Source organism: Pristiophorus japonicus, chromosome 14 (assembly GCF_044704955.1).
Source record: "Pristiophorus japonicus isolate sPriJap1 chromosome 14, sPriJap1.hap1, whole genome shotgun sequence".
In the NCBI taxonomy this organism is placed as follows: domain Eukaryota; kingdom Metazoa; phylum Chordata; class Chondrichthyes; family Pristiophoridae; genus Pristiophorus; species Pristiophorus japonicus.
This window is the reverse complement of record NC_091990.1, coordinates 33,593,697-33,621,536: the sequence shown is the minus strand read 5'-3', so window position 1 is coordinate 33,621,536 and position 27,840 is coordinate 33,593,697. Positions and strand designations below refer to the sequence as shown.

The 27,840-nt window shown below is 41.3% G+C and overlaps 1 protein-coding gene across 3 annotated transcripts in view; it reads right to left on the bottom strand.

Annotated features, from left to right (window-relative positions):
* Positions 1-27,840, bottom strand: part of LOC139279849 (claspin) — a 59,628-nt gene that overhangs the window by 24,266 nt on the left and 7,522 nt on the right. For all 3 annotated transcript variants that reach the window (XM_070899112.1, XM_070899113.1, XM_070899114.1), the window contains exons 2-11: positions 25,869-25,980; positions 23,273-23,748; positions 22,927-23,106; positions 20,536-20,616; positions 8,441-8,522; positions 5,563-5,671; positions 3,037-3,671; positions 1,871-2,062; positions 978-1,147; positions 353-434 (exon numbers count right to left, since the gene is read on the bottom strand). In XM_070899112.1, the coding sequence (XP_070755213.1) occupies positions 353-434; positions 978-1,147; positions 1,871-2,062; positions 3,037-3,671; positions 5,563-5,671; positions 8,441-8,522; positions 20,536-20,616; positions 22,927-23,106; positions 23,273-23,748; positions 25,869-25,980 (2,119 nt within the window). The remainder of the gene's footprint in view (positions 1-352; positions 435-977; positions 1,148-1,870; positions 2,063-3,036; positions 3,672-5,562; positions 5,672-8,440; positions 8,523-20,535; positions 20,617-22,926; positions 23,107-23,272; positions 23,749-25,868; positions 25,981-27,840) is intronic.

The following is a 27,840-nucleotide window of genomic DNA, read 5'->3' as shown; positions in this document are numbered from 1 at the left end:
CAACTAGCCACACCAGAAACACCATTAAGTGTTCAATTACCCATCCCATTAAATGGACACATTATTGTTATAAATCTGGTTGCGAAAGAGTTGTTTTTTTCTGAATTTATAATGCTTGATATGGATACGTCCTCCTCTTTCTCCCGCTCATAGCTGTGGCCAGATTGCATAGTGTGACACTTAGCCATACAGATCAAGGCCCACAAATCCAGGGTCTCTGCCAAGTCAGTCAATTTGTGGTGCTCCCTGAATAAAATCAATCTTTATGTATCAGAAAATGCCATTTCAATACACAAGTTTACATTTCTATACATTGATGGCGTTCACTTCACTTTGATCGGGTTTCACTTACTCTGTGCTGTATCAGTAGATTGAGTGTCATCATCTGCTTCCACCCCAGCCTCCTCCCCATCACCAAGCAGAAATTCGACAGTCTAAGACAAATATAAAAGCACCAGTGTCAACCTAAATGAAATAGATCAGGGCTTAACAAATACAAATAAGCACACAAATCAGCCACAGCATTCCAAGATGTGAATTACTCCTATTTGTGCACAATTCCCATTCCAACTGCAAGAAAATGTACTTCCTCCATTTAGTTCCATCTCCATGCTTCGTAGATTAGTCTGGTTCAACCAATTTGGAGAATTTCCATTCCTTTGTAGGCGAACCAGCAGTTCAGGCAAGCCTGAAGGACAATGAAGTAGGAATAATGATATCAAGAGCTACTCTGGGATGAATGCAAACCTTTCTCTCTCTTCCCACCCCACCCCCCAATACATCAGCAGAGTGGCCAGGTTGCGAGTGGAGACCCCAATGGCGGTCTCTGCGGCATCGGAAAAAAATTAAGCTCAACATGCAGGAGATATGATGTTTAATGTTAATACAAGTGGGAGAAATACTTTGTACAATAAGTATCCTTGCCCAGCTTTCCTTTTCCTTTAACTGATGTAAAGTTAAAAAGTTAAGGATTATACCTCAGGGCTCTCTTCTTCAGAATCTGTCAGGTCTTCTTCCTCGTCCTCTTCATCCTCAAACCCCTGCTCATTATCGAGTTTGTATAGTGCTTGTCGTTTCTGACGCTCTTCTATCCGACGCAATTTCATGGCTTCCTGGAGTTTAGCTTTCAGAGCTTGCAGTTTCTCACCTGTACAATGCAACAAAGATACGACAGTAAAAGACAAGATAATTAAAAAAAAATGTACAGGAATGTATAACTAAAATATATTACCATCACATCCCATAAAACTTGGTTTACAAATGGAGTAACTTTTAATGCTCTTCACAATTAAATGGCCCTTTTGCTGGTTCAACAGGGGTACAAGATATCGACACCGCGCACACACTTTTGTCACAAATATTTTCAGGTATTTTAGATTGCCAACGAATCTTGCTATTGGCTTTTTAATACTTGGCTTCATTCTCTTCCCATTCCCTAAACTGCTATTCATCCTACCAAGCTAAAAAGTTTTGATCGGCAACCAGATGAGAAACAAAAATATGTGAACTAAACTTTAACAGTGGGATCAAGTTAAAAGTAATTCAAATTTACTTGACAAGTTTTACTGACTGCAATAACAATCAAGTAACTATGATGTGCAGTGAATGAGACTAAATTGCACATGTGAATGCCTCAGAATTAATCAAAATTGGACTCCACTGCAGTGATTATTGCCAATTTAGCCACTGAAAGCCATTAATTTTAAATGCTTTACTGAACTTACTGCCAGCTAACATTTTGCAGACTGAGCAGAGATCTTATGGCCAGAGGGAGGACTGATAATGGTTCAAGATCTAGACTAAAGCTCCAGGCTGAAAAATCACTTCTACACATCGATCAACAGCTATCTCTATTTGTTAAAACACTTGCCTGGCTTTGATGGTCCGAATTCTTCCACTTCTTTTGTGCCCAGGGTCACTGCTACAGAATCTGCTTTCAGCTCCTCCTTCCCATCAGCAGTAGTTGTTTTCCGAATAATGTTAAGTTCTACATGGCGCTCTTGGTTTTGTTTAACAGGCTTGATGCCATGTTTCAGAAATCGTTCCTTTAATGCTTGAAGCTCTGAACAGAAAAACAAAATCCAACTTCTTTACACAGACATTGAACATGGAGTTGTACTTGCGCATAAATCAAGCTCTTTGGAATTCACTTTTGTTGAGTAGATATTTGCTCTGTTAATTTAACAAAACACTTTGAAATACTCCCTCAACATGCATGTAAAAGTACCAGAGGTGAGGAGGAGAATTTTTTTTTTAATGCGGGGCGTTACGAACTAGAATGCACTGCCTGAAACAGTGGTCGAAGCAGATTCGATAATAACTTTCCAAGCGGAATTGGATACTTGGAAGGGGGAAATTTTGCAGCCCTATGGGGAAAGGGCAGGGGAAATGGGACTAATTGGATAGCTTTTTCAAAAGGGCCAGCACTGGCACAATGGGTCAAATGGCCTCTTTCTGTGCTGTATCATTCTATGATTCTATAACATATCTGTCATTTCAGGTATGTTTCCATACAAGTCATCCTAGTCACATCATTGACTAAACTCATTTGAATGGTTGAACTGAACTAATCCACAGACAAACCATTCCAGAAAAAACACTAGTGGCTAAATATTCAATGATCCTAGCTTTTCTTAATGTAAACTTCTTTCTAGACTTTTGGCACCACATATTTTACAAGATAGGACAGGACTCTCTTAACCTTCCAAGAATACTCAAGCTAAAAGGGTGCTTGAAAATGATCCCAAACCACTTATTTTCTGATCTACCTTCCTTCCTTTGAGGTAAGCAGGAGGCCTCCAATTCAGTGGCATGTGGCAATCAGGTGGGGAATTCAGACATAAATTTGTATTGTCAAACTGCAGCACCTCTATCTAGATGTGGCACTATGATCACCAGATAGCAAAGGCTTTAAAAAGTTAATCGTTTTGTTACAATGTGCTTCCCCCCCCCCAACCAACCCACACCCAAGATAAAATGTGTGCTGGCTTAAAATCTCAACAGTCGTTAGTAAATTCAACATTTGAGAAATATAACCTTTGTTTACTTTGGGCTCCTCCAGGTTTACAAATGCACCCTCGTCAGCGCAAAGGCGAGGTTTTAAGGTGAGGTCCACACCCAGCACCCGTAATTTGTCCAATTTGCATTTCCGTTGCTTGGCCATTGAAGTTGCATCCGACTGTTGTTGCTCTTCTGTAACACTTGGTACATCACTGGAAAGTTTCACCACAGCATCAGGTACGATTTTATCGAGCTCAACAGGAGGTTCCTCAGGCATAATTGTTAGTTTTTCACTTGACCCAGTTTTCTCAGCTAGTTCCAAACAGAAAGAGTACTGGTCAGATCCCGTGCTGTACTCAGGATTTACATCGTCTTTTTCTTTGCTTTCCAGGTCAGTGGAAAAATCCAGCTGTTTTATTGTCTCAACGGGTCCTTCATTCTTTTCTACTTGAATTTCACTTTCAGGTAGGTTAGGACAAGTATTTTCTTTATTATTTGAATTGTTTAAATGGGGCTCTTCTATTTGTGGAATCTCTACAGTTGTGGAGTTTTCATTGTTAGGAACCAACTCATCAAGTAGTCCATCACCTTGAGGGATGGCATTTAATGTTTCAATCTCTGTTGTGGAATCTGAGGTTTCCTGCAGTGAGCAGGGTTGATACTTAGCTGATCTGAAAGAAAATTGTGCATTGTTTAGCCACTGTATTAAAAATGAACATTTCAAAGTCAAACAAACAACTTTAACCATAAACAGTTTTGCAATCAAGCACTAATCTACAAAGAATATTTACAAGTTGGTCAAGTTCTAGAAGTTTAATATTGCTCTGCATAACTTCGAAAGAGAAACGAAGCAATTACTTCTGTGGTGAAGTAACAAGTAAATTCTATTGCTGTTCTTCCAGCGTAGAGTCGAGGGTACAGCATACATCTTTATCCATGGCATTTATCTCTGCTACTTGTTTAGTATAGGACTTTTTTTTCCCCCTCTAGGCATAACAAGAGTTTTGATCCAGTACAGAAAAGGGACATGCATACTTTTTGCAGTGCTGGATAAAATGGAGGCACCTGTTATTATGAAAGAGACCATGGATTTACTTTTGGGACTTGTCCTAGATGGAGAGGATTGGTCCAAAGGTGGGATTGTTGCATGTCGGTTACACGTTTCTGTGCATCAACCATGTAGTTCTCTGGCATCAACGCAGCTTTTTTGGTATTACTAACAGTTTAAATTATATTGTACGGAGACAATAATACAGAAGTGAAAAACTCCCATGATTATTTTGGGCTGGGGTGGGGGAGGGGAAAGAAGCCAAAAACTAGAAAAAGTTGAACGCTGAATTTATCCTATTATTTGCTAGAGAACACATTTTAAATCTAGCTCACTGAAATGCAAAAATATATCACCGGACCATTTTAAATTGCTTCTGGCAAGGTTTGGCTTTTGTCAGTATACCAATAAACTTTCTCCCACCCTAGTTAGCTGGAGAATGGAGAGATGTATTAACAACCAAAATCTAATTATGATTAAATTTTACTCCCCCCCACCCCCCCCCTCAAGAAAGAACTTGCATTTATGCAGCATCTTTCACATCCTGCACAACCAATGAAGTACATCTGAAGTGCAATCACTGTTGTAATGTGACAGAGAACTTTGAAATCGTGCCATGAGCAGGCAGGCACTTTCGTTTTCCATTTCATTCGAAAAGTAACATCTCCAACAGTGTAGCACAGTCTCAGAATTGTACTGAAGTGTCAGATCAGATAACGTGCTCAAGTGTCTGGAGTGGATCTTGAACATCATGATCTTTTCTGACTCAGGTGAGCATGCTATTTACTGTACCAAGGCTGACAGATTATGACAGCTGCCTGAGACTATGCCACTGAAATCAGCACAGTTTAGAGTGGTGATTACACTTCAAAAGTAATTAATTGTGAAGCACTTTGAGATGTCCTAAGGAAATAAGGAACCATATAAATACAAGTTCTTTCTTTGTTTTATCCAGTGATCTAGTGCAAATGAATACTTGAAATTCAAATTAAATAGAATAAAGTAATGCCTGCTATAATACAGATGTTTTGCTGCATGCTAAATAATACTACATTACATTTGCAAAGCACATGAAGACATCTAGGGGCAGAAAACAGTTACTGCACTTATTTTTTCTCAGCTCCTTGAATAAGCTGGACTGTTGGTTTCATAACATTTACAAGTCAAATGTTGCGGTATCGAATGGTAATTATTTCACTATAATGCCATCAGTTTAAAATAATATCCTTACAGTGGATGAGCCTATTGCTCTTTCCCCTCTGGAGGACCAAACTGAAGGAGATCAGCATTATGCTAATTGTAAGCATCCCAAGTAATTGTGCTCAAGACAGTTTTCTGGGCAGTGCAAAACTACCAATAATTTTGACAACTACCCTACTGAAAAATCATAAGATGGCAAATGTGAGAAAATGGAGTGTTGCACAAGTGCAGTAGGAGCTGCTTTTGATGTAGGAGTTTTACTTGATATGTGCAAGTTATCATACAGGAAGGTGTCTCTAAAAATGCACTCTTACTTGAGCAAGGACATGGCACTTCCCTGGCAAGCTGGTCGTGGTCGTTTCTTGAAGAAATCATGAATGGTTTTTGGTTGTGGCACATGATATGGCAGAGATAAACTTGCCTCTGAGAAAAGAAGTGGACAATGTTACCAATATTCAGTAGTTCTTAGTATTGTCACAGGGCTACAAACTTTTCAACTGGCATTCCAGATCAAAAACTGTAGCTTTTGCTGCAGGGCGAGACAATGGTCTAGTCTCACTGCCCTCACCTCAATAGCCTTTAAATTAAATGTCACATGAACAGTCTCGATCCCCAACTGAGATTTATTATTTTCTCAAATGTATCTTTCAACTGGAGTTAAATCTCCGAAGGAGAAAAAAAAATTACGACTGGACTCGCACATTGACAAAGAACACAAATTCTAGCGGCCTAAAATAGGTACTTTCAGGCTGCATCTTGTAAATGATTACAGAGCAAATCTATTTGAGGCCAAGAATAAACTCAATGAAAATATCAGCAAAAGTATTGCTGCCATCTGTGTTAAACTATTGCAACAATTCTTGGTGGCAGTGAGTAAAATAAATTAGATGTTGGGATGTATTAAAAAGTCAATAGTGAGCTGAAATAGTGATGTAATCCTGCCACTCCATAAATCATTGGTGTGGTCACATTTAGAATAATGTGTACAGTTCTGGTCGCCTCTGCACAGAAAATATAGAGAACAACCAGAATGATTGAGGGGATGGAGGTACTGGATTATGAGGATTGCAGGGACTGGAATAATGAGGAGCGATTATTTAAATTGGTCATATTCTCTCATTGGAAAAAAGAGAAAGTTGAGAAGTGATATGATTACTGTTTTTAGGATTCTAAAAAGGAACTAGATAATGTAGACCACGATAAGCTGTTTCACTTTGTCCAGAATAGTGGAACCAGTGGACACGGCTTGCGCTTGAAGGGAGTAAATTCATCTGACCGGCAGAAACATTATTTCAGTGATCGAGTGATAAATCTAGAGAGACGGTGGAGGCGGATAGAATTGATGCATTCAAATGCAAATGAGATTGATTGCTTTCAGAAAATGTTTTGGGATGAGTAATTTGAGACAGGACATGATAAATGGAGCATACTTGGGAGGAACAGGACACTTTGGATGTATATTTCTCAAAGCTTTCCACCACTGGGCATTTTCCTCCTCATCTCTTGGTCTGTTTTAGTCTACTTGATAGGGATTGATTGTCATGATTAGTCAACAACTCCATTATTGTTGCATCATACAACCACCAGGATGGCAGACAGTGAACTAGATGAACTTCGGTCTTTTTTCATTTCGCAGTTACTATTCCTAAAACTTTCAATTGTTCGGCACTGAATCAGTACTGGAAAACCTGTTGTAATAAAGTCCAAGTTTGATAAACCAAAAAGAAAAAAGGTGTTGCATTGCTCATCAAGATTCCAAAATATAGTGAAGGCATTGTAACTTAGAACAGTGGAAGCACTGCCAACTTTTCTGGACAGCTCAAATCCTACATCACCAGAGCTAAATACTGCAAGGTACCTATTGCATAATTAATACTATCAGCATTGAATTGTACAGCACAGAACAAAGCCAAATGGCCCATTATGCCTGCGTTGATTCTCTGAAGGAGCTACTCACATAGGATATGGGAATGGGACTTTTAAACTTTTAAATGTTTATCCACTTAAAAAAAAAAATAAAGACATTATGGATTCTGCCTCCATCACGGTTTCTGGTGGGACATTCCATGTCCTAACAACTGTGTGCACAAAAAACATTCTCCTAACCTCTCTCCTTTTGTTACTTTAATGATCTTAAATTTATGGCCTCTAATTACAAACTCACCAACCAGTGGAAATAGGTTTTAATAATGTAATTGAGGGAAAAGCTTTCAGATCTGAATACTTCTCAGAGCTCCTCTTAACTTTTTTTTCCAGATGAAAAGAGCCTATTTCTCTCCTCAAAGCTAAAGCCTCACATCCCTGGTGTCATCTTAGTAAACTTCTTCAGTACCCTTCTCCCTGGCCTCAACATCCTTCTTAAAGCAAGGTGCACAAAACTGAACACAATAATGTAACTGTGGTCAACATAATGATTTTAAAAAATCGTTTTAGCATCATCTCTGCTTTTACATTCTAATCCTATTTATAAAAATCCAAGATCCTCTATGCACTTTTAAAAAATAAAATGGGATCAACTTGTCCTTCCATTTTTAAAGACATACAACTGAACCCCCAAGTCTCTGCTTCTCTACGCCTTTTAATTCTTCACCCTGTAGGGTACAGGTCCTCTATTCTTCTTTCTAAAATGCATCACTTCATTTCTCCACTTGAAAATTTCATCTGATATGTATCTGCCAAATCTACAAACTTGTCTAGGATATGAAATTCCTTACAGTCCTCTTCAATTAACCACACTCCACATGTGTGTTGTCTGCCAATTTTGATATGACATCCTAATACCAGAGTACAGGTCAAGAGCGAGAGAAATAAAAAGCACAAAACACTGACCTCTGGATGACACCACTGTTTACATCCCTCCAGCCTGAAAAACATCCATTAACCATTACTGTTTTCTATCCTTTAATCACCTTCCTGTCCATGCTGCCACCCTCCCTTTAATACAGTTTGCCGTAAATTTTTTTATCAACACACCTCATCCAATGTCTTGTGTAATATGTTTACAAATCAACTACATTTCCTTCATCAATACACTGATTTCCTCGACTCAATTAGACAAGACTGAACAATGCTACTTAATGGCTCCGAGAAGTTTTGCATATATGCTACAGAACGATCCAGTCGCTAAAGCAGAGCAGCAGGAAGTAGCAAGCGGAAGCAAAATGAAGTTACTTCAGATTCTTTAAACCTCACCTCGCATCAATCGCTGAGTTTCACTGTGAATCTGACGCATTGCCTCCCTACTCCGTTTGGCTGCCTTCCTCTCTATGCGCACCTTGTGAAGGACAGAAAGCAATAAAAGTTGTATTACTGAAGTAAACATGTATATGATCTACACAGACCTCAAGTAACCAAATAAAATAGAAGATTCAAATTTAACTAAAAATGACTTATTTTTCAGGCATCGGCGACCTGAAGGACTTGCACTGGACACAGAATACCTTCAATGATCCCTTCATCTCATCATCAGTAACTGGTTATATCTATGCTCAACTCATATTTTAAGACAATAACAGAGTTTGGCCATTTCATTTGAATCGAGGAAGCACAAGAAAAATTGTCTAAAAAGATAAAAAAATAAAGACATGCTTTAACTTTAAAAATAAAGGTCCTCGACGGCCATGTGCAATATTGAACTTTGTCCACCGGTGTGCAGAATTACATTTTTGGCAATGCACAGAAACTTACCGCTCATGGATTGGTTAATGGTAGGAGTATCTTAATTGTAGTCAAGCTCCACCAGAACTCTGACAAAATCAACAATGGCACAAATCATTGTTCTGTGGCAAGTACTATCCCTGTACATTTCATAAAATCAGCAGTCACTTCCTATGTGGACATGATGGGTGTGCAGCACCACTGTAACCTCAGAAGCTGCCTGACAGCACAACATTGCATTGGCACTAACTTCAATAGTCACATTCACAGGAACTGGTGTTAAATGATTGTGATAGATTAAAAATATAGCTGAAATGTAATATATATGAGATATGGCTGAGGACTGCAACTTTATTGTTGGTTTAGGATCTGGGTTGAGCATGTATCCACATTTTTTACATAAGATTATACAACATTTTTCATTACAGAAACAGGCCATTCGGCCCAACTGGTCTATGCTGATGTTTATGCTCCACATGAGCCTCCTCTCATCCTACTTCATCTAGCCCCATCAGAATATCATTGACAGGGTTAGATGAAGTAGCTTCAAAAGTAGAGAGAAAAAATCAGGTCATGGGTGACTCTGCTGCATATGCCCGCCATGACACTAGTTGGCCGAAATAAGTTAATACCATTTGATTACAGATATAGCTGGAGGAGACGGACAGGCTGGAGATTTAGAGTCATTGAACTCCACTGAGAGTGACAGCTGTATTTGTGTAAACACTTGGCGATTCTGTGTGTTGGGATATGTGAAAGACTTGAATTCCAGGTATTCTAGCCAGAAGGAGGGTGGTCCCATGTTATCGAAGGCTTGGAGGTGGATTCATAGATTCAAGCCCACGAAATGCACCTCGGCCATCACTCAGATTGCCAGTTCTTCCTGTATTATTCTATTGCGACCCATGTGGTGGCGGCATACCAAGACTTCTTGAAGGGTGGATGAAACCCTCCCCTGTACACAAGTTTAATGTTACAGATGCTGGTCCTGGTTTAGTATCTTCAGTGTTGCACCATGTGTTATTATTCTGAACGAGCATGAAGTTTCATAAAAATAGCTGCTGTATTATCTATTGCTACTAATTTCACCTCCAAGAAACTATACTGTAGTTTATAGCTTAAACCACAGATACAACAACAACTTGCATTTATATAGCACCATTAACATGGGAAAACATCCCAAGGCACTTCACAAGAACAAAAATTGACACCAAGCCAAAGGAGGAGATAAGATGGGCAACTAAAAGCTTGGTTAAAGAGGACAGTTTTAAGAGAGGTGGAGAGGTTGATAGAGGAAATTCCAGAGCTTAGGCCCTATATGGCTGAAGGTGTGGCCACTAATGGTGGGACAAAGGAAGTGGGATGCACAAGAAGCCAGAGTTATTGGAGGGATGTAGATTAGATAGATAGTGAAGGAGGGCAAAGCCATGGAGGGATTTGAATATTAGGTTGAGAATTTTAAAACCAAGGTGTTGGTGGATCGGGAGTCAATGTTGGTCAGTGAGCACAGGGGTGATGGGTGAGCTCACGGAAATGGAGGGTGGAAGATAGGCCAGCCAGGAGAGCATTAGAATAATGATGGTGTTTATTCTTACGCTATCCGATGCCTACGAGGTCAGGAGATGGTTCTCGTCATATCTGGTAAGCTAAATACATGTTTCTGTTAGATTCTTTAGACTATATTACAATACAGGTACAACCTCAGAAATCTGGAATGTTGCAAAAACCGGACAGATATTCTGATCAGCATTCTGTAAATAGTCCCCATCTCCCACGCACAGACACACACACATACATCCCCCCCAAAAAAAATCACAAACAAAAAAAATCACAACACATTCACAAGACACTTAACTATCAAACTGCTGCAAAAGAATTAATAAAAACTTTAATTTACCTTTTTTGCAGGTCTTCATACCTACCGCTGTTCCAAGGGCTGCAATGCAGGTTTTTCCCAGGCATTTTTTTCTTCCTAACTACAGGTGCACTGAGCGCCAAATTTTGGGATGTCGGATTTTGTCTCTGAAATTCAGAAAAATACGAAACTTGGCCAAGGGGTTTCCGGATGTCTATTCAGACATCCGGAAAAACCAGAAAAACGTAATAGCCTCAGTCCTGAGGTTTCCTGATTTCGGAGGTTTTACCTGTATATGTTGTTTACATAAGAGTACACTTTGGATTTTAAAGAGCAACAGTTTGTTTATGCGAGTGTATCTTGATGTTAAGAACAGAAGAAATAGGAACAGGAGTAGGCCATACGGCCACTCGAGCCTGCTCCGCCATGCTTGACAAATCTTCTTGAATTTTTTGAGGATGTTTCCAGTAGAGTGGACAAGGGAGAACCAGTTGATGTGGTGTATTTGGACTTTCAGAAGGCTTTCGACAAGGTCCCACACAAGAGATTAATGTGCAAAGTTAAAGCACATGGGATTGGGGGTAGTGTGCTGACGTGGATTGAGAACTGGTTGGCAGACAGGAAGCAAAGAGTAGGAGTAAATGGGTACTTTTCAGAATGGCAGGCAGTGACTAGTGGGGTACCGCAAAGTTCTGTGCTGGGGCTCCAGCTGGTTACATTGTACATTAATGATTTAGACGAGGGGATTAAATGTAGTATCTCCAAATTTGCGGATGACACTAAGTTGGGTGGCAGTGAGAGCTGCGAGGAGGATGCTATGAGGCTGCAGTGACTTGGATAGGTTAGGTGAGTGGGCAAATGCATGGCAGATGAAGTATAATGTGGATAAATGTGAGATTATCCACTTTGGTAGTAAAAACAGAGAGACAGACTATTATCTGAATGGTGACAGATTAGGAAAAGGGGAGGTGCAACGAGATCTGGGTGTCATTATTCATCAGTCATTGAAGGTTGGGCTGCAGGTACAGCAGGCAGTTAAGAAAGCAAATGACATGTTGGCCTTCACAGCGAGGGGATTTGAGTACAGGGGCAGGGAGGTGTTACTACAGTTGTACAGGGCCTTGGTGAGGCCACAGCTGGAGTATTGTGTACAGTTTTGGTCTCCTAACTTGAGGAAGGACATTCTTGCTATTGAGGGAGTGCAGCGAAGGTTCACCAGACTGATTCCTGGGATGGCGGGACTGACATATCAAGAAAGGCTGGATCAACTGGGCTTGTATTCACTGGAGTTCAAAAGAATGAGAGGGGATCTCATAGAAACATTTAAAATTCTGATGGGTTTAGATAGGTTAGATGCAGGAAGAATGTTCCCAATGTTGAGGAAGTCCAGAACCAGGGGTCACAGTCTAAGGATAAGGGGTAAGCCATTTAGGACCGAGATGAGGAGAAGCTTCTTCACCCAGAGAGTGGTGAACCTGTGGAATTCTCTACCACAGAAAGTTGTTGAGGCCAATTCACTAAATATATTCAAAAAGGAGTTAGATGAGGTCCTTACTACTCGGGGGATCAAGGGGTATGGTGAGAAAGCAGGAATGGGGTACGGAAGTTGCATGTTCAGCCATGCAGGCTCGAAGGGCCGAATGGCCTACTCCTGCACCTATTTTCTATGTTTCTATTCAATATCATGGCTGATCTGATCATGGACTCAGCTCCACTTCCCAGCCCACTCCCCATAACCCCTTATCGATTAAGAAAAAGTCTATTTCTGTCTTAAATTTATTCAATGTCCCAGGTTCCACAGCTCGCTGCGGCAGAGAATTCCACAGATTCACAACCCGAAGAAATTTCTCCTCATCTCTGTTTTAAATGGGTGACCCCTTATTCTAAGATCGTGCCCTCTAGTTCGAGTCTCCCCAATCAGTGGAAACATTCTCTCTGCATCCATCTTGTCAAACCCCCTCATAATGTTATAAGTCTTGATAAGATCACCTCTCATTCTTCTGAATTCCAATGAGTGGAGGCCCAACCTACTCAACCTTTCCTCATAAGTCAACCCCCTCATCCCCAGAATCAACCTAGTGAACCTTCTCTGAACTGCCTCCAAAGCAAGTATATCCTTTTGTAAATATGGAAACCAAAACTGCACGCAGTATTCCAAGTGTGGCCTCACCAATACTTTACATAGATGTAGTAAGACTTCACTGTTTTTAATAAAGGCCAAGATACCATTGGCCTTCCTGATAATTTGCCGTACCTGCATACTATCCTTGTGTGTTTCATGCACAAGTATCCCCAGGTCCCGCTGTATTGCAGCACTTTGCAAGCTTTCTCCATTTAAATAATAACTTGCTCTTTGATTTTTTTCTGCCAAAGTGCATGATCTCACACTTTCCAACATTATACTCCATCTGCCAAATTTTTGCCCACTCACTTAGCCTGTCTATGTCCTTTTGCAGATTGTGTGTGTCCTCCTCACTCATTGCTTTTCCTCCCATCTTTGTATCGTCAGCAAACTTGGTTACATTACATTTAATCCCTTCTTCCAAGTCATTAATATAGATTGTAAATAGTTGGGGTCCTGGCACGGATCCCTGAGGCACCCCACTAGTTACTGGTTGCCAACCAGAGAATGAACCATTTATTCCGATTCTATTCTCTGTTAGTTAGCCAATCCTCTATCCATGCTAATATATTACCCCCGACCCCGTGAACTTTTATCTTTTATATGGCACCTTGTCAAATGCCTTCTGGAAGTCCAAATACACCACATCCATTGGTTCCCCTTTATCCACCCTGTTCGTTACATCCTCAAAGAACTCCAGCAAATTTGTCAAACATGACTTCCCCTTCATAAATCCATGCTGACTCTGCCTGACCGAATTTTGCTTTTCCAAATGTCCTGCTACTGCTTCTTAAATAATGGACTCCAACATTTTCCCAATCACAGATGTTAGGCTAACTGGTCTATAGTTTCCTGCTTTTTGTCTGCCTCCTTTTTTTAAAATAAGGGCGTTACATTTGCAGTTTTCCAATCTGCTGGGACCTTCCCAGAATCCAGGGAATTTTGGTAAATTACAACCAATGCATCCACTATCCCTGCCGCTACTTCTCTTAAGACCCTAGGATGTAAGGCATCCAGGGAATTTATCTGCCTTTAGTCCCATTATCTTACTGAATACTACCTCCTTAGTGATTGTGTTAAGTTCCTCCCCCACTATAGCCCCTTGACTATCCACTGTTGGGATATTGTTAGTGTCCTCTACCGTAAAGATTGATACAAAATATTTGTTCAGAGTTTGTCATCTCCATGTTCCCCATTACTAATTCCCCAGTCTCGTCCTTTAAGGGACCAACATTTACTTTAGCCACCCTTTTCCTTTTTATATACCTATAGAAACTCTAGTTATCTGTTTTTATATTTTGCGCTAGTTTACTTTCATAGTCAATCTTCCCTTTCTTAATCATTTTTTTAGTTGTTCTTTGCTGGCTTTTAAAAGCTTCCCAGTCTTCTGTCCTCCCACTGGTTTTGGCCACTTTGTATGCACTTGTTTTTAAATTGGATACCATCCTTTATTTCTTTAGTTAGCCACGGATGGCTATCTTTTCTCTAACACCCTTTCCTCCTCATTGGAATAGATTTTTCCTGAGTTGTGAAATATCTCCTTAAATGTACACCACTGTTCATCAACTGTCCTGCCCTTTAAATCTATTTTCCTAGTCCACTTTGCCCAACCTGCCCTCATACCTTCATAGTCTCCTTTATTTAAGCTTAGTACGCTGTTAGAGATCCAACTTTCTCACCCTCCATCTGAATTTGAAATTCAATCATGCTATGATCACTCATTCCGAGGGGATCCTTTAGTAGATTATTTATTAATCCTGTCTCATTACACACGACCAGATCTAAAGATCGCCTTTCCCCTGGTTGTTCCATTACATACTGCTCAAGGAACCCGTCCCTTAGGCACTCTATGCACTCTTCCTCAAGGCTACCCTGACCAATTTGATTTGTCCAATTAATGTGGAGGTTAAAATCACCCTTGATTATTGCGGTTCCTTTTTACAAGCCCCCACTATTTCCTGGTTTATGCTCCGACCAACATAGAAACATAGAAAATAGGTGCAAGAGTAGGCCATTCGGCCCTTCGAGCCTGCACCTCCATTCAATGAGTTCATGGCTGAACATGCAACTTCAGTACCCCATTCCTGCTTTCTCGCCATATCCCTTGATCCCCCTAGTAGTAAGGACTACATCTAACTCCTTTTTGAATATATTTAGTGAACAGAGTTGCTACTGTTAGGGGGCCTATAGATTACGCCCACCAGTGACTTTTTCATCTTATTGTTCCTTATTTCCATCCAAACTGTTTCAACACCCTTATCATTTGAGCTAATATAATTTCTTACTATTGCAGTGATTCCATCCTTTATCAATAGAGCTACCCCACCTCCTTTTCTTTTCTGTCTGTCCTTCTGGATTGTCAAGTACCCCTGAATATTTAATTCCCAGTCCTGGTCACCTTGCAACCACATCTCCGTAATGGCCATCAGATCATACCCGTGTCTCTCAATTTGTGCTGTCAACTCATCTATTTTGTTACAAATGCTATGTGCATTTAGCCAAAGTACCTTCAAGTTTGCTTTTTTACCCTTTTTTCTTGCTTGTTTCCTCTCTCCTTCACTCACTCACTTTATTTTTGCTTTCTAATTCCCTCTTTACTCCCTTCTCTACTGAATCTAGTTTCAGCTTCCCATCCCCCTGCCAAGCTAGTTTAAACCCTCCCCAACAGCACTAGCAAACCCCTCCCCCGCGAGGATATTGGTCCCAGCTCTGTTGAGGTGCACCCGTCCGGCTTGTACAGGTCCCACCTTCCCCAGAAGCGGTCCCAATGCCCCAGGAATCTAAAGCCCTCCCACCTGCACCATCTCTCCAGCCACGTATTCATCTGCTCTATCCTCCTATTTCTGTACTTACTAGCTCGTGATTACTCCGGAGATTACTACCTTTGAGGTCCTGCTTTTTAATCTCTCCTAGCTCCCTAAACTCTGCAGGACCTCATCCTTCTTCCTACCTAGGTCATTGGTACCAATGTGGACCACGACCTCTGGCTGTTCACCCTTGCCTGGGGCATCGGGACTGCTTCTGAGGGAGGTGGGACCTGTACAAGCCGGAGGGGTTGCACCTCAACAGAGCCGGGACCAATATCCTTGCGGGGTGGGGGTTGCTAGTGCTGTTGGGGAGGGTTTAAATTAGCTTGGCAGGGGGATGGGAACCTGAAACTAAATTCAGTAGAGTAAAGAGTGAATTAGAAAGCAAAAATAAAGAAAGTGAGTTTGAAGGAGAGGAAACAAGCAAGAAAGAGAGTAAAACAAACTTAAAGGCACCTTGTCTAAATGTACATAGTATTTGTAACAAAATAGATGAGTTGACAGCACAAATTGAGACAAATGGGTATGATGTGATGGCCATTACATAATATGGTAGAATTCTTTATTAAGATGGAGAGTAACACAGTTAATTCAGAGAACTTAAGGAAAGGTAACTTTGATGGTATAAGACGTGAATTGGCTAGAATAGACTGGCAAATGATACTAAAGGGTTGACGGTGGATAGGCAATGGCAAACATTTAACGATCACATGGATGAACTTCAACAATTGTATATCCCTGTCTGGAGTAAAAATAAAACAGGGAAGGTGGTTCAACCGTGGCTAACAAGGGAAATTAAGGATAGTGTTAAATCCAAGGAAGAGGCATATAAATTGGCCAGAAAAAGCAGCAAACCTGTGGACTGGGAGAAATTAAGAATTAAGCAGAGGAGGACAAAGGGTTTAATTAGGAGGGGGAAAATAGAGTATGAGAGGATGCTTGCCGGGAACATAAAAACTGATTGCAAAAGCGTCTATAGATATGTGAAGAGAAAAAGATTACTGAAGACAAACGTAAGTGCCTTGCAGTCAGATTCAGGTGAATTTATAATGGGGAACAAAGAAATGGCAGACCTTTTGAACAAATACTTTGGTTCTGTCTTCACGAAGGAAGTCACAAATAACCTTCCGGAAATACTAGGGGACCGAGGGTCTAGTGAGAAGAGGAACTGAAAGAAATCCTTATTCGGTGGAAATTGTGTTGGGGAAATTGATGGGATTGAAGGCCGATAAATCCCCGGGGCCTGATAGTCTGCATCCCAGAGTACTTAAGGAAGTGTCCCTAGAAATAGTAGATGCATTGGTGATTATTTTCCAACAGTCTATCGACTCTGGATCAGTTCCTATGGACTGGAGGGTAGCTAATGTAATACCACTTAAAAGGAGGGAGAGAGAAAACGGGTAATTAGAGATCAGTTAGCCTGACATCAGTAGTGGGGAAAATGTTGAAATCAATTATTAAAGATGAAATAGCAGCGCATTTGGAAAGCAGTGACAGGATCGGTCCAAGTTAGCATGGGAAAGGGAAATCATGCTCGACAAATCTTCTGGAATTTTTTAAGGATGTAACCAGTAGAGTGGACAAGGGGGAACCAGTGGATATGGTTATTTGGACTTTCAAAAGGCTTTTGACAAGGTCCCACACAAGAGATTGGTGTGCAAAATTAAAGCATATGGTATTGGAGGTAATGTACTGGTGTGGATAGAGAACTGGTTGGCAGACAGGAAGCAGAGTCGGGATAAACTGGTCCTTTTCAGAATGGCAGGCGGTGACGAGTGGGATGCTGCAGGGCTCAGTGCTGGGACCTCAGCTAGTTACAATATACATTAATGATTTAGATGAAGGAATTGCGTGTAATATCTCCATGTTTGCAGATGACACTAGGCTGGGTGGTGGTGTGAGCTGCGAGGAGGACATTAAGAGGCTGCAGTGTGACTTGGACAGGTTAGGCGAGTGGGCAAATGCATGGCAGATGCAGTATAATGTGGATAAACGTGAGGTTATCCACTTTGGGGGCAAAAACATGAAGGCAGAATATTATCCGAATAGCGGCAGATTAGGAAAAGGGGAGGTGCAACGAGATCTGGGTGTCATTATTCATCAGTCATTGAAAATTGGCATGCAAATACAGCAGGCGGTGAAGGTGGCAAATGGTATGCTGGCCTTCATAGCTAGGGGATTTGAATATAGGAGCAGGGAGGTCTTACTGCAGTTGTACAGGGCCTTGGTGAGGCCTCACCTGGAATAGTGTGTTCAGTTTTGGTCTCCTAATCTGAGGAAGGACGTTCTTGCTATTGAGGGAGTGCAGCGAAGGTTCACCAGACTGATTCCCGGGATGGCTGGACTGACATATGAGGAGAGACTGGATCGACTGGGCCTGTATTCACTGGAATTTAGAAGGATGAGAGGGGATCTCATAGAAATATATAAAATTCTGACGGGACTGGACAGGTTAGATGCAGGAGGAATGTTCCCGATGTTGGGGAAGTCAGGGGACACAGTCTAAGGATAAGCCATTTGGGATTGAGATGAGGAGAAACTTCTTTACTCAGAGTTGTTAACCTATGGAATTCCCTACCGCAGAGAGTTGTTGATACCAGTTCATTGGATATATTCAAGAGGGAGTTAGATATGACCTTTACAGCTAAAGGGATCAAGAGGTATGGAGAGAAAGCAGGAAAGGGATACTGAGGTGAATGATCAGCCATGATCTTATTGAATAGTGGTGCAGGCTCAAAGGACCGAATGGCCTACTCCTGCACCTATTTTCTGTTTCTATGAATGCCTAGCAGCCGCTCAGTGACATCCTTGACCCTGGCACCAGGAGGCAACATGCCATCCTGGAGTCACTTCTGCAGTCGCAGAAACGCCTGTCTGCTCCCGACTATTGAATCCACTACCACTATAGCTCTTCCATTCTTCTTCCTCCCCCCCTGTGCAGCTGAGCCACCCGTGGTGCCGTGGACTTGGCTCTGGCTGCACTCCCCAGAGCCACCATTGCCCCCACCGGTACTCAGAACAGAGTACCGGTTGGAGAGCAAGATGGACTCAGGGGACTCCTGTACTACCTGCCTAGTCTTCCTCTTCTGTCTGGCGGTCACCCACTCCCTCTCTGCCTGCATACTCTTAAGCTGTGAGGTGACAGTCTCTAGAAACGTGTTATCCATGTTGCTTTCAGTCTCGCGGATGCACCGCAAAGTCACTTCTGCAGTCGCAGAAACGCCTGTCTGCTCCCGACTATTGAATCCACTACCACTATAGCTCTTCCATTCTTCTTCCTCCCCCCCCTGTGCAGCTGAGCCACCCGTGGTGCCGTGGACTTGGCTCTGGCTGCACTCCCCAGAGCCACCATTGCCCCCACCGGTACTCAGAACAGAGTACCGGTTGGAGAGCAAGATGGACTCAGGGGACTCCTGCACTACCTGCCTAGTCTTCCTCTTCTGTCTGGCGGTCACCCACTCCCTCTCTGCCTGCATACTCTTAAGCTGTGAGGTGACAGTCTCTAGAAACGTGCTATCCATGTTGCTTTCAGTCTCGCGGATGCACCGCAGTGACTCCAGCTGCCGCTCAAGCTCCAAAACACGGAGCTCGAGTTGGTGCAGCCAGAGACACTTCATGCACACGTTAAGCATGAGAATTATCTGGTTAAATCCCAGAAACACAACACATTTTAACTCCAAGTAGGAGGGTGGAACATGATCAGAATTACAAACTCAATGGTAAAGCACAACCTTACATATTGTCCCTCAGACAATTCTAGCTGGCATATCCTTTGCTTATATAAAATATATGCACTGAACTACTTAGCTTTCTGCATATGACATGTCTTGCTGTACATTCTAACCATATTCTATAACATGCATCAAATTGCCATTACCAGTGAAAATTGCCTGTGTTTGGATTTTGCCGCACTGTTTTTATTTACTGTAAAAGAGCTCAAACTGTGGGTGCTGATCAGCCTCAAAAGGATTTACTGATTTAAATTACAAATGCTACATCAATGTAAAGCTCAGGAACTTCCTGCTAGCTGAACAAGCTAAGAAGTCATTTCAAATGCCTGAATAGTATATTGAACAAACCTAGCAGATACAGATGTTGTTTTGCTACAGACTGGATTGAAAGAATCCAGTTGAACACCACGTGAATATTATGCATCTGTACTTAGTTGTTATACCAAAAGTAGTACATGATGAAATTACTGAATTTGCTGGACAAACAACCAGGGCTTGGTGTTCGAAAGCCCAGAAATCTATTTCTTCAGTATTTTTTAAAATAAAGGGTAATTAAGGCTTACAGACTTGCCTCGGTGCAGTTATACTTCATCATGTACTTGCTAGTTTACCAAATAGCTATGCTTCATATATCTATCTTAGTCGTGATATAGCAACCAATTAAAGGTGAGCACGTAACACACTATGCTTAATCCAGTAAGCAGATTACTCCAATTAGAGCAAGTGGTGACCTTAGAGCAAAACAACTCTCCAAAAGTCAAATTGGTAAAAATATAGCCTGTGGATAGTAATGGACAAGATCTCCTTAAGGGAACTGTTGTAAATTTAAAGTTAGAGAGAAAACATGGGTTCAAAATGCAACTCATTTCTGGAGTTATTTTTTAAAGACATGTAAGAATACAAGTTTATTAAACTTAGAATATGGTATTTAAAAAAAAGACTCCAAGGAAACAAACAAGAGGAGGAGCCAAAAACATTATTCAACCACTAGTATAACTTTGGAGAAAGAGGCTTTTCCCTCGGCAATCAAATATTGGATACAATATTTAATTGTAACATTTTAAACAGTGATGTGACCAAGGCTCAATATTATGCTATTTTTAGCCAAATATCACCTTTTTCTCATTTATTTGTAGCAAGGACTCCTCGCAGTCATAATCACGGAGATTTTCAGCAGCTGGAACCAGTTTAATGCTCTAAAATTAGAAAAAATACAACTGAGAAAATATTGCAGCAACTGCACAGGCAAGCAAATTAAACTCCAACATGATTAAATATACAATAGTTCAGTGTAATTAAGTTCCACAAATGTCTAAATGCTGCTTTGAAATAATTTAGAATTATAGGGGTCAAGTTTCGGGCCACGCCTAGAACGGCGCAGCCCCGACCTGGACGCCCGTTTTTTCGTGCCTAAAAGCACGACAGAAAAATACCTAATTCTCCGGCTCCTTGCTGGTCCCTGGGAGCTCGGCGCAGCGCGCACACAGCAGCAGGGGGGCAGAGCCACAGAGTCACGCCGATTCTGCAAGTGGAGGGGGGCTAAGTTAAATAAGGCAACGTCGTGCTGGCAGCCTTGCGCGTGCGCGCAGTAGCCCAGAAACATTGGCACTCGGCCATTTTTAAAGGAACTTAAAGAAAAGTGCTGATTTGTCTCGTGGACCTCTGGAAAGGCTAGGGATTGAATTTTGGCGATTTTTTTGTGTTTGAAGGAGTGCTTTTAGCAGCACTGTTGAATAAATCACCTGCTGAAATCAGTGAGTGCAGCTTTTCACAGCTAAACTTCTAGAACAGGTGCTGCATAGGTGCATGCAAATTAAGGACTGTGTTTTGAAAAATAAGAGTGTCAATTCAATACAGCAATGGAACAATGTCCACCAAGAACAAAGAATTTCTTGCATGAGGAAGTGGAGATATTAGTCAACGTCATTGAGCAGAGATGGCAGGAGCTAGATACCAGCAACAGAGGTCGCATAAAAGTGCCACCTAAAAGCTGCTTGCTTGCTGTGTCTTCGGCTGCCGTCGAGCCAGACACCGCCCGTCTCCTACATGGAAGGAAGGCCTGCCTGAAGCACCGCAGCTCGAAGGCTGCTTGCTGCCATTGTTGTTGGGCTGCCGTCGAGTCACTGACGCCGCCCCTGTCTCCAACATGGAAGGCCTGCCTGAAGCACCGCAGCTCGAAGGCTGCTGCTGCTTTACACCGGTAGGAATATTCAATATTTTGTCTTTGCTTTGATTATAACTTTTTAGTCAAGATGGCTCTTTATTTGTATAAGTAAGACTGTTGAATGCTTGTAGAATTTAATTAGGATTAGCTTGCATTCCTACTCTTGACCTCCATCCAGTGGGTCTTGCTGGAAAGTGCACATATATGGAGGACAAGATGGGCATTACAAATGTGTGAATTGTTCGCATTTAATTTTAATTCAAGTTCAGCCGTGTTTCAGTTGGTCACACTCTTGCCTGAGTCAGAAGGTTGTGGGTTCAAGTCCCACTCGAGACTTGAGCACAAAAAAAATCTAGGCTGACACTCCAGTGAGTACCGAGGCCCCGTCTGCTCACTCAGGTGGACATAAAAAATCCTATGGCACTATTGCGAAAAAGAGCAGAGGAGTTATCCCCGGTGACCTGGTTAATATTTATCCCTCAATCAACATCACTAAAACACGATTATCTGGTCATTATCACATTGCTCTTTGTGAGAGTTTGCTGTGTGCAAATTGGCTGCCACGTTTCCTACATTACAACAGTGACTATACTTGAAAAGTTATTTAATTGGCTATAAAGCGCTTTGGAACATCCAGTGGTCGTGAAAGGCACTATCTTAATACAAATTCTGCTTTTTTTTTTCCAGATGATGACTGCATCTCAAAAGGACAAAAATAGATGTCTGAATACAGGACAGCAGTTTGGCATGTAGGTTTTAAATGCTAATGGCTGCACTGATGCAAATAACAGAAAATTCCTATACCTTGAACAGTTTTATCTCCCAATAGCTGGAATTTTGTACTTTTAAAAAGTGATTCCTAGCAGGCAAATATTACTGTTCTGGTAAATGTATTGCATGAATCCAGTTAACCTTCAAATGCCTGTAATCACATGCATGATTTGGTGATGATTAAATTTAAAACAGACTGGATTCTCTACATCACCTTAAACTTATGGTTGATGTGTAAATTCACAAAATCCCTTTCCTGCTCATTGGGATAAATCACTAACCTGGGATTTACATTACCTGTCCATATTTCCACTGAGTTTTTCCGTGTCCACTCTGGGCCTATCACCCCCACTCCTTCCCCCTACTTAAACAGTTACTAAGAAAACTCAGCACAAAGGGCAGAAGTTTGAAGATGGTGAAACCCAGGCAGTGGTAGGGCTGCTTGTGCCCAAGGTAGCTTACCCCAAACAGCAGTTAAAACCTTCAGGATACAAAATCGGCATAAAAAGGCCATACTTGCTGCAATAAGCAGAACACAACACAATTCAAAAAAGATTCAAGTCGCACTCACTTTGGATTGCTTTGCTTTCTTTTTCACTGCTGCTCGTATGGCATCTAACGACAACTCCTCTTCCTCCCCAACGAGTTCATTCTCATCATCCATTTCAGTTTCAAACAGCTCAATGTTGTTTAGCAGACAGCCACTGTCATCTGCTATCGTGCATTCTGTAGACTCTTCCTGAACAGAAAACTGAAAGAAGTTCAGAGAAATTAACAAAAGCGATTAATCTAATTATTGCTACATACTATCTTCAGAGTGCTGGAGTAATTAAGACTTTAACAAATCTATAGTGTCAAATGGCTCAGGTGCTCAAATTTAAGATGCTTCAAGGCCCTGTTGAATCTCTTTTTCACACCTGCTTTTGTTTCTTTTTTCTCTTCAGTTTTTCAACCATGTCCAGTTTCTTCTTCTCTTTTTCTCTCTGTCTCTGGGACTTGCCCTTTTGATTTGATCGTTCCTCGCAATGCTTTGAATGTTTTGATTTTTGTTGGTTAACTGAAGAACTATCTGAATCAGAGCTTTGGTGTTGCGCTTCTGCTGTGGGAAATTCCTCATTTTCACTGCCGACACAACTGGATTTTATAACCCTAGCTTGGCCTTCACTATTGAGAACATCAGAGTCACTTTCATCACTATCCAGCATCACTCTCCGAACACGTCGTAACTTCTTGCTTTTATCTACAGAGTTTATTTTCAAATTTTGCTCCTCATGCTCACTCTCGCCATCTGATTTAGAATTGCTGAGTTTGTTCATACTGTTCGCCTCCCCATCACTATCACTCTCCTGTAGAGGTTTTCTTTTCATTTTCTTATTAGTAAAAATGTCCTCATCTGAATAGAAACAAAAAGTGATTGAAGTTACTAAAATATTGGTAAATTCCATTGTCAATTTTGTATGAAGTACTTCCATTTCAGTATTTAATACATGCCTTCACTATTGAGTTAGTCGTCAATTTCATCAGATTCATACTAGAACAGAAATACATAGAAATGTGACTCGCTATTCAACTAGGAAACAGTTTAAAGAGATAACTCACAACAGAAGCACTGTGGCATAGCATGAACACAACACGAGCTGGGACAAAGGGGAGAAGAGTACCATTTTGAATAAGAACAGAAGAAATAGGAGCAGGAGTAAGGCCATTTAGTGCTTTGAGCCTGTTCCGCCATTCAATAAGATCATGGCTGATCTTCTACTGTAACCTCACTTTCCTGCACTATCCCCTTATCCCTGGACTGCTTAGTATCCAAAAATCTATAATTTTCTGCCTTGGAATATACTTAACTGTGCATCCACAGTCCTCTGGGGTAGACAACTCCAAAGATTCACAACCTTTTGAGTGAAGACATTTCTCCTCATCTCGGTCATAGAATAGAATGTATTTTTCAGAGAAATTTATCGTACACAAGGAAGCCATTTGGCCCATCATGTCCTAAATGGCTGACCCCTTATTCGGAGACTGTGACCCCCAAGTTCTAGACTCCCCAGCCAGGAGAAACATCCTCCCAGCATCTACCCTGTTAGGCCCTATAAGAATTTTATGTTTCAATTAGATCACTTAATTCTTCTAAATTCTACGGAATATAGGCCTAGTCTGCTCAATCTCTTCTCAAAGGGCAATCTGCCATCCCAGGAATTAGTCTGGTGAACCTTCATTGCATTCCTTCCAAGGCAAATATATCCTTCCTTAGGTGAGGAAACCAAAACCGAATACAGTACTCCAGGTCTGGTCTCATCAAGTCCCTATATAATTGTAAGACGACTTCTTTACTCTTACACTCCAACCCTTTTGCAATAAAGGCTAACGTACCATTTTCTTTCCTAATTTATTGCTGTACCTGCATGTTACGTTTCAGTGATTTGTGTACATGGACACCCAGGTCCCTCTGAATACCACCATTTCCCAATCTCTCACCATTTACAAATTATTCTGCTTTTCTACTTTTCCTACCAAAGTGGATAACTTCACATTTCTCCATTTGCAGGCTTTCATCCTCCTCACAGCTTACTTTCTGAATGTTGGCATATTGATTCAATTTGCAGTTTGATGTACATAATAAGCCTCACATTATGGAGACACATCATCATATACCAGGACGCAAGAAACTGCTGAACTGTTGTTTTTTTTTTAAAAAAGCCCGTTAGGCTTCAGAACCATCTCAAACAAAACAGAAAATGCTGGAAACACTCAGCAGGCCAAGCAGCATCTGTGGAGAGTGAAACAGAGTTAACGTTTCAGGTCAATGACCCTTCGTAAAAACTGGAAAAGTTAGAGATGTAACAGATTTTAATCAGGTGCAGAGGCAGGGAAAGGGGTGGAAAGAACAAAAGGGACGGTCTGTTTTGGTCACCCACATTGTCATATTTGAACCTCAGTGGTTTGCTATCAGGAAGAACCACCCACCTACAGTACCTACTACTACTGGTCCAAGCTATATCAAAACCTAAACACAAATGGCCCACTGGCTGATTACAGTAAAGCTGGTGTATTGAGATGTAAAATTGCAATAGAACCATAGAATCTTACAGCACAGAAGGGGGCCATTTGGCCCATCTTGTCTGTGCCGGATCTTTGAAAGAGCTATCCAATTTAATTGCAGACCCCAGCTTTTTCCCCATAACCCTGCAAACTAATCCTCTTCAAGTACATGTCCAACTGCCTTTTGAAAGTTTCAATGGAATCTGCTTCCAGCAGCGAGGCCGTGTGTTCCAGATCTTAACCCGTTGTTACATAATTCTTGGTAAATCCAAGGGAATTAAATGGAAGCAAAGCCTTCCACCACCTTGGAGGTAGAGAATAATAGTTTACAATTCCTTCAAAAGCAAGTAAAACACACATCGGAGAGAATTTTTTGATGAAGCGTTCAATAAGCTACAACAAACATTAGAATTGAGGATATTGGGAGGGAATTACTGGTGACAATCAAGTAATACAGAAGGAGACACAAACCTGAGTCAGAGTGGCATGTCTCTTTTTTGGAATGCGGGGAGACCATTCCACAACTTCCCTTGCCGCTGTCCGTATCGCTGTCATTTGTTTTCTCCTCACCTCCAACAATCAACTGGAAAGAAAATACAAATACAGGATGCTTTTTCCACCATTTGCCACAAACATAGATCCCATTTTAGTCACAGCTCATTAGGTATTAAATTAAAATATGATAGAGCAATAGATTAAAATCAAAGTTGGAGGGGGGCAGAGAGCAATTAGATGCACGTGTTACAACCACGGTCCTCCACTTTGGGCACAAATTCAGACCAGAGTGACAGGACAAAAGTCTCCTCAACCTGATGGAGGTTATAGTCCTTTGAGAAATAAGATTGAACAATCTTAAATCAAGTAGGTTCACAAAACAAATTACATTGCAATTACAGCACATAGAATTATAGAAATTTGCAGCACAGGAGGCCATTCGGCACATCGCAGCCTTGCAGGTTATGGCATTTCAAGTAGATATCCAAGTACTTTTTGAATATGATGAGTGTTTCTGCTCTCCTACTCTTTCAGGCAGTGAATTCCAGGCACCCACTGCCCTCTGGAAGAAAAGAATTCTCAATTCCCCTCTAATCCTTCTACCTATTACTTTAAATCTATGCCCCCTGGTTACTGACCTCTCTGCTAAGGGAAATAGGTGCTTCCTTTGCACTATCTAGGCCCCTCATCATTTTATACACATCAATTATGTCTTCCTCAGCCTCCTCTGTTCTAAATAAAACCCCAGCCTATCCAATCTTTCCTTGTAGCAAAAATTCTCTAGTCCTGGCAACATCCTCGGAAATTGCCTCTGTACCCTCTAGTGCAATCACATCTTTCCTGTAATGTGGTGACCAGAACTTACGCAGTACTCTAGCTGTGACCCAACTAATGTTTTATACAATTCTAGTATAATCACTCTTCTCTTATATTATAAGCCTCAGCTAATAAAGGAAAGTATCCTGTATGCCTCTTTAACCACCTTATCTAGCTGTCCTGCTATCTTCAGGGATCTGCAGACATGGACTCCAAGATCCCACTGTTCCTCTACACTTCTCAGTGTCCTACCATTTATTGTGTATTCCCTTGCCTTGTTAGCCCTCCCAAAATGAATTCTCACATTTCTCCGGATTGAATTCCATTTGTCACTTTTCTGCCCACCTGACCAGTCCATTGATATCTTCCTGCAGTCTAAAGCTTTCTTCCTCATGATCAACCACATGGCCAATTTTTGTATCATCTGCAAACTTCTTAATCATGCCTCCTACATTGAAGTCTAAATCATTGATATACATCACAAAAAGTATGGGGCCTAGTACTGAGCCCTGTGGAACCCCACCGGAAACACCAGTCGTCAACCATTACCCTTTGCTTTCTGCCACTGTACCAATTTTGGATCCAACTTCAACTTTCTCTTGGATCCCATGGGCTTTTACTTTTTTGATCAACCTGCCACGTGGGACCTTATCAAAAGCTTTGCTAAAATCCATGTAGACTACATTAAATGCACTACCCTCAGTGACCTTCCTAGTTACCTCCTCAAAATCTTTCAAGTTAGTCAAATATGACCTTCCTTAACAAATCCATGCTGACTGCCCTTGATTAATCTGTGACTTTTTAAATGATGATTTATACTGTCCCCCAAAATTTTTTCCAATAATTTTCCCACCACCAAGGTTAGGCTGACTGGCCTGTAATTACTCAGTCTATCCCTTTCTTCCTTCTTAAACAATAGCACAATGTTAGCAGTCATCTAGTCTTCTGACACCACATCTGTAGCCAGAGGATTGGAAAATGTTGGTCAGAGCCTCTGCTATTTCCTCCCTTGCCTCGGAACAGCCTGGGATACAATTCATCAAAGCCTGCCGATTTATCTACTTTCAAAGATGCTAAACCTCTTAATTCTTCATCTCTCTCAATGGTTATCCCATCTAATATTTCAAACTCC